The sequence below is a fragment of the Priapulus caudatus genome, unplaced genomic scaffold (genome assembly GCF_000485595.1).
Source record: "Priapulus caudatus unplaced genomic scaffold, Priapulus_caudatus-5.0.1 Scaffold840, whole genome shotgun sequence".
NCBI classification, from domain to species: domain Eukaryota; kingdom Metazoa; phylum Priapulida; class Priapulimorpha; order Priapulimorphida; family Priapulidae; genus Priapulus; species Priapulus caudatus.
In genome coordinates this window covers 45,590-51,767 of record NW_014577901.1, presented here as the reverse complement: position 1 = coordinate 51,767, position 6,178 = coordinate 45,590, and the positions used below count along the sequence as shown (strand labels likewise).

General features: G+C 49.1%; 1 protein-coding gene and 1 long non-coding RNA gene across 2 annotated transcripts in view; one reads left to right on the top strand and one right to left on the bottom strand.

Moving 5' to 3' along the window:
• The window catches only part of LOC106813888 (ubiquitin-protein ligase E3C-like), a 22,031-nt gene that overhangs the window by 11,576 nt on the left and 4,277 nt on the right, over positions 1-6,178 (top strand). The window contains 4 exon segments of the mRNA XM_014818133.1: positions 5,135-5,353; positions 5,662-5,724; positions 5,778-5,831; positions 6,027-6,173. Coding sequence (XP_014673619.1) covers positions 5,135-5,353; positions 5,662-5,724; positions 5,778-5,831; positions 6,027-6,173 — 483 coding nt within the window.
• Positions 2,832-4,217, bottom strand: LOC106813893. Its single transcript, XR_001394520.1, has 3 exons — positions 4,033-4,217; positions 3,364-3,450; positions 2,832-2,869 (listed from the first exon to the last, which is right to left on the bottom strand). It is a non-coding gene; the product is annotated as an uncharacterized LOC106813893 (long non-coding RNA).

Genomic DNA, 6,178 nt, shown 5'->3' with positions numbered 1-6,178 from the left:
CATCGGCCGATCATCGGCCGATGGCATCGCCTGGTGTGTCCGGCCCTTAACAAGTCAATAAAATCGGCGTAACGTGGCATTTCATTGACGCGGCAAAACAGCCCGAGAATAAAAGTAAATTGTAAACATGTATGTTTCCGTTTACATCTCGCATGGGCTGCATCGCACAACTGCGATTCATAAAAAAATATGCGTAGCAAATGGCTGAAAATACATCGCGAATTGCGATGCGATACCGGGAAAATTATTCCCTGTCTATATCGCTGGAGTTAGTTAACGAGCTGCACGCGCATGCGCAGCTTCAGGTTCGGTTCTGTGAGCAGACGATACACACGCGCTTATACACACGCTGGGTTAGGCAGGTGACATAAGGGGCAAGGTAAAGGAAAAATTGATTAAGCAGATAATGTACGGGGTTAAACAGACTATACAAGAATTTTTAACAGACTATATACTTGGTTAAACAGACTATACAAGGATTAAACAAGACTATATACTTGGTTAAACAGACTACATAAAGTTTATAAAAATGATCTACGGGGGTTAAACGAACAATATACAGGATTAAAGCTGAAAAAATGTGCAGCAAAGACTGGGTTCGCGGGATCGAGGAAACAAATACACCCTTCAGTAGGCATTTAATCATAGGTAATAAGAATTATATATTTTTATTTAATATTGGGTGGTCATACGGGAGCCTTATGAGATGTCCTACCATTCTCCGGCGACAGTTTATCGAATGCGTCTTCGTACAGGTATCCTCGGCGGACTAGAGTGTTGATCGAAGGTCCGATCGCAAAGCTGTCGCGGTCACGGTGGTTGTCCTCCTTGTCAGAGGTTATCAGCTGCTGAAATATCTGCAAGTAGAAAATAGAACGCTGTAATAATTATTCTTTACATACATTACGAGAAAAAAAGGACGCAGGCAGGCACGCACACGCATATGCACTCGTATGAATGCACATACAGATGCAAGAGCGCGTAAAAGCACACAGACATGCACTGGCACGCACACGCACGCACACAAACACACACACACACACACTCACGCATGCATGCACACATGCACACACGCACGCACGCACACAAACACACACACACACACTTACGCATGCACGCACACATGCACACACGCACGCACGCACACAAACACACACACACACACTCACGCATGCACGCACACACTCACGCATGCACGCACACATGCACACGTACATGCACGCATGCACGCACACACGCTCACATACCTTGACTCTGTGTTCGAACGGCACGATGAAGGGAAGCTCGGTGAGCACGGCTAGATTCCGCGCCTCCGTAACCGACAACGCCGGTAAATCCGCCGCCTCCGCGGGCGCTGAAACAACGTGGCCAATCAGAGAGCAGCGTGAGTAGCCACTCGCATATCGTACCAATCAGACTCCCTTCTTTTACCGTACAATAAACGTTTGGGAATGGCATTGAAGATATTCAGAAGGAATCGTTCGATCAAATCCTTACAATGTTATGCCTCCGTAGGGATGTATGGTGAGAGACAGAAAGATACTACAATTTACAAAAATCGAAAAACTGTCGCCGCCCAATCAAACTTCCACGATCGATCACGCGACGCGTCCTGCGACGATCGCTCGCCAGATGGCGCTGCTGTACTCACTGATCGACGGCGGCTGCTGCCCGGGGGAGGTGAGCGTGGTGCCGGCGTGGTAGTGCTGGAACAGCTGTCGTGGGCGATCTGCCTGCAGCAGCAGACTCTGCGCGATCCAGTGACCGGGCGGACAGAACGGGCGACGCGTGTCGCGTGCATAGAGCTGCCGCACCAACAACGACACCATCTGCAACGACGTCGGGTGAGAACGTGGAGGACAGGTGGCGCCGGCGCAGCGGCGCGGTAATGCGCAAGCATGCAGAATGTTATACAGTGAGTTATGACTCTTTTAAAAGCCCACCATATGCATGCGTGTTGCAGATAGTATTAAATCATATTTAAGCACGCATAATATTTCACAAAGTGGCAGCATGACTTTCTTTAATACGGACCGTTACGCACACTATACGCTACGCTACACGTTACGTGTACGCAATGCTACGCTACACGTTATGTGTACGCTACGCTACACATTACGTATACGCTACTGTACACGTTACATGTTACTGCATACGTATATTTAAGCCTGCGGAACGTTAAATTTTTTTAAATCAAATCATTGAACATCTCCCCCGAAAACACCCCATCGACGCAGCAACGCACTACGGTACCTGAAACAGGTCTGACCAGCGGTGGAGGCTGTGCACGGTGGTGGCGCCCCCTGCCTGCTGCTGCTTGCCGACGCTCGTCAGCGCACGTAGGTAGTTCTGGTGGACGGTCTGCGGGTGCGTGAGCTCCAGCAACCCCAGCGCGACGTCACGTAGCGTCTGCGTGAGCGAGACGAGCTCGTGCAGCGAGAACGCCATCGACGGGGAACGCTCAGCGCCATCTACGGGAGAAATCACACACTATTATGTGTCATATTGACAAAGAGAAATAGAGAGAGAGAGAGAGAGAGAGAGAGAGAAAGGGAAAGAGAGAGAGAAAGAGAAAGCGAAGGGGGAGCGAAAGAGAGTCACTGGTCAAAGGTCACTGGGCAGAGGTCACTACAAAGGTCACTACCGAGGTCACTATTGAGGTCACTATCGAGGTCACTACAGAGGTCACTACAAAGGTCACTACGAAGGTCACGCACCTGTGTCCTGGTAGAACTCATCGTCGTGTAACGTGAGCAGCGAGATTCCGTACAGCGCGCAGAACAGCGCCACCTGGGGGACGATGCGCTGAGCGTCGTGCGGTTCGGGGTGGAGTCCTCGCGACAGCAGCTGCAGCAGACGCACGCTAGACCTACGAGAGAGACGGGGGAACGAAGCGTTAGTGGCGCCATCTGGGTAGCCACATTCGCACTACCACGAGAATAATTAAAGAATAATTAAGAGAAATAATTAAAATAATTAGAATATTTTAAGAAAACGCCTTCGCCACTTTTCGCACTGCGACGTTACGCAGGCACCACCAGCTAGTAAGAATCATCATAAAGCGCTTGCTGCATGGTGTTCTTGCTGCGACCAGCCCCCATATAGAGTTTCGTTAAGATCTACGATCACATATGGGTACGATGTATTTTACGTTATAAACAAAACTATGCGCAACAGCCGGAATGTAGAATAACATAGAATACATACACAGATTCCAGACGTAAGTTAATGCTGATGACGCATAACCTAATATCTAATTAAGCTACTAAGAATAATACTACTAATATAAATAATGTTACTACAGCCAGGAACAGGTTGATGCTGCGACTGACATTTGACGGGTAGTCTTATAAACTTGTGTACCCTGTGATCGTGGGCGTCGCCATGTTTTTCACGCTAAGCCACAGCTGTCGGAGGAAGGTAGGCTGGAACGCTAGCGTAGACAGCAACCTGTAAGAGCATCAGCGATGAGCAGTGACAGAAGAATAATTAAGAGAAACAATTAAAATAATTAAACGAATATTTTAAGAATAATTAAAAATGCCTTCTTTCCGCACTGCCTCAGTTGCTTAGGCACCACCTGCCAGTAATAATCATTGAATAACGCCCTCTAGGTGTTCTTACTGCGACCAATCATATAGAGTTTCATTAGGTTCATTCTATGATGGAATTATTATATGTACAATTATAATATTAATATTTAATTAAAGCTGTGCTGTCTCCACACGCTAGATGTTGTCGTGCCACGCAGAACGATGTCGATCATGAATTTCATAACCACATTTATTAATATATTCACAATTATGACACATTATCAATGAAATTTCATAACCAATATGTTGAACATGATGAGTCTGATGTCAAAATGCTCCGCTGTTTACACACACTAGGTGTTGCCACGCCGCGCAGAATAAAAGTCAATGCCGATCACTAATATCGTCGTTTCGTAATTCAAACCCCCTGGTTTCCGGCTTCCAATCCGTCAAAGAACCACAGCGATCGACATACTGTGTTTGAACGCCGCGCGCTCACCTGTGTCTGTGTACGGCCTGCATGCGCGCGCCACCCATCACGTTGTGGCAGATCTGGCAGAGCGCGGCGAGCGGAGACGCGTCCGGGTGACGGTCCACCATGTCGAGTAGCGCCCCCACGTGGCGAGCGTCGTTGATCGCATCGAGGCATGCGGCGATGACGATGGCGGGTTGTCTCAGGTCCCCGGGCTGCGAGGGCGCAGACGAAGCGTTAGTCACGGCGATACTATGGAGATGACCCATCGTAACTTACGAATCATGACCCATCATGATCCATGACTCATGGCCATGACCCACGGATCTTGACCCATCATGACCCATCGTGACCAATGAATCATGACCCATGAACCATGGACCATAACCCATCAAGGACCCACGAACCATGGACCATAACCCATCAAGGACCCACGAATCATGACCCATGAACCATGGACCATAACCCATCAAGGACCCACGAATCATGACCCACGAACCATGGACCATAACCCATCAAGGACCCACGAATCATGACCCACAAACCATGGACCATAACCCATCAAGAACCCACGAATCATGACCCATAAACCATGGACCATAACTCATCAAGGACCCACGAATCATGACCCATGACCCATGGACCATAACCCATCAAGAACCCACAAATCATGACCCATGAACCATGGACCATAACCCATCAAGGACCCACGAACCATGGACCATAACCCATCAAGGACCCACGAACCATGGACCATAACCCATCAAGGACCCACGAATCATGACCCATTCTGCAGCAGGGTCGTCGGCAGGTTTCACCCACGTCATGCGCATAAACGGCGCGATCTGCAACTAGCTCAGCGCTCGCGTCGGCAGCTAGGTTTATTACCGGTTGGCCTACTCCGTACTCCCATTTCGCCTATGGCAAAATTCCCATTTCGTCTACAGCAAAATTCCATTTAGCCCATTTAGCCTACTCCCAATTCCTCTACGCTTAAAATCGACCCCATTCCCATTTCGTCTACGATCGGTTTGTTCACTAAATAATCATTTATAAATAATAAAATATGGTTTTGATTGGCATCGCATGCGCAGCTTCAGGTTCGGTTCTGTGAGCAGACGATACACACGTGCAGCTCGTTAACTTCGCCGGGCTGGACGAGGCCGGCATCGACGGTGGTGGCATCTTCAGGGAGTTTCTGTCGGAGCTGCTGAAGACTTGCTTCGATCCGAATCGCGGGTTCTTCCGCACGACGCACGACCGGCAGCTCTACCCGAACCCGCAGGCTCCTGTGCTGTTTGACAACTTCAAGCGTCACTACTACTTCATCGGTCGCATGCTGGGCAAGGTAACGCGCCACGGAGAGAGAGACAGGGGGGAAGAGAGAGAGTGGGGGAAGGGAAAGAGAGTGCGGAAGGGAGAGGGTAAGAGAGAGAGAGCGAGAGAGAGAGAGAGAGAGAGAGAGAGAGAGAGAGAGAGAGAGAGAGAGACGGGAGAGAGTGGCGAGCAATGAAGTGGAAAAGCAGAATGCCGAGGAGCAGGGACGAGAGATAAGTGGTAAAGGAAGGGGAAACAGAGAGGGTGAGGGACGAGGGACGGTGTGCTGGGACGGTGCATGCGTTCCCGCATCCTGAGTCATGGTTGTCATGGTTACAGGCTCTGTATGAGAACATGCTGGTGGAGATCCCGTTTGTCATGGTTGTCATGGTTACAGGCTCTGTATGAGAACATGCTGGTGGAGATCCCGTTTGTCATGGTTGTCATGGTTACAGGCTCTGTATGAGAACATGCTGGTGGAGATCATGGTTGTCATGGTTACAGGCTCTGTATGAGAACATGCTGGTGGNTATTTATTTATTTATTTATTTATTTATTTATTTCTATCTCTGTCTCTCGGTAGATCAAGCAGCACTGTCACTGCTTCAAGCAGGGCGTGGCAGACGTGATAGACCTTGCCTGGCTGCAGATGTTATATATATACATATATATATATTTATATCTCTATCTCTATCCCCCGGTAGATCAAGCAGCACTGTCACTGCTTCAAGCAGGGCGTGGCAGACGTGATAGACCTTGCCTGGCTGCAGATGTTTGACTATGGTGAGCTACAGGTGCTCATATCAGGCGCTCATGTACCCATCGATGTCGCGGACATGCGCCGTCACACACTATA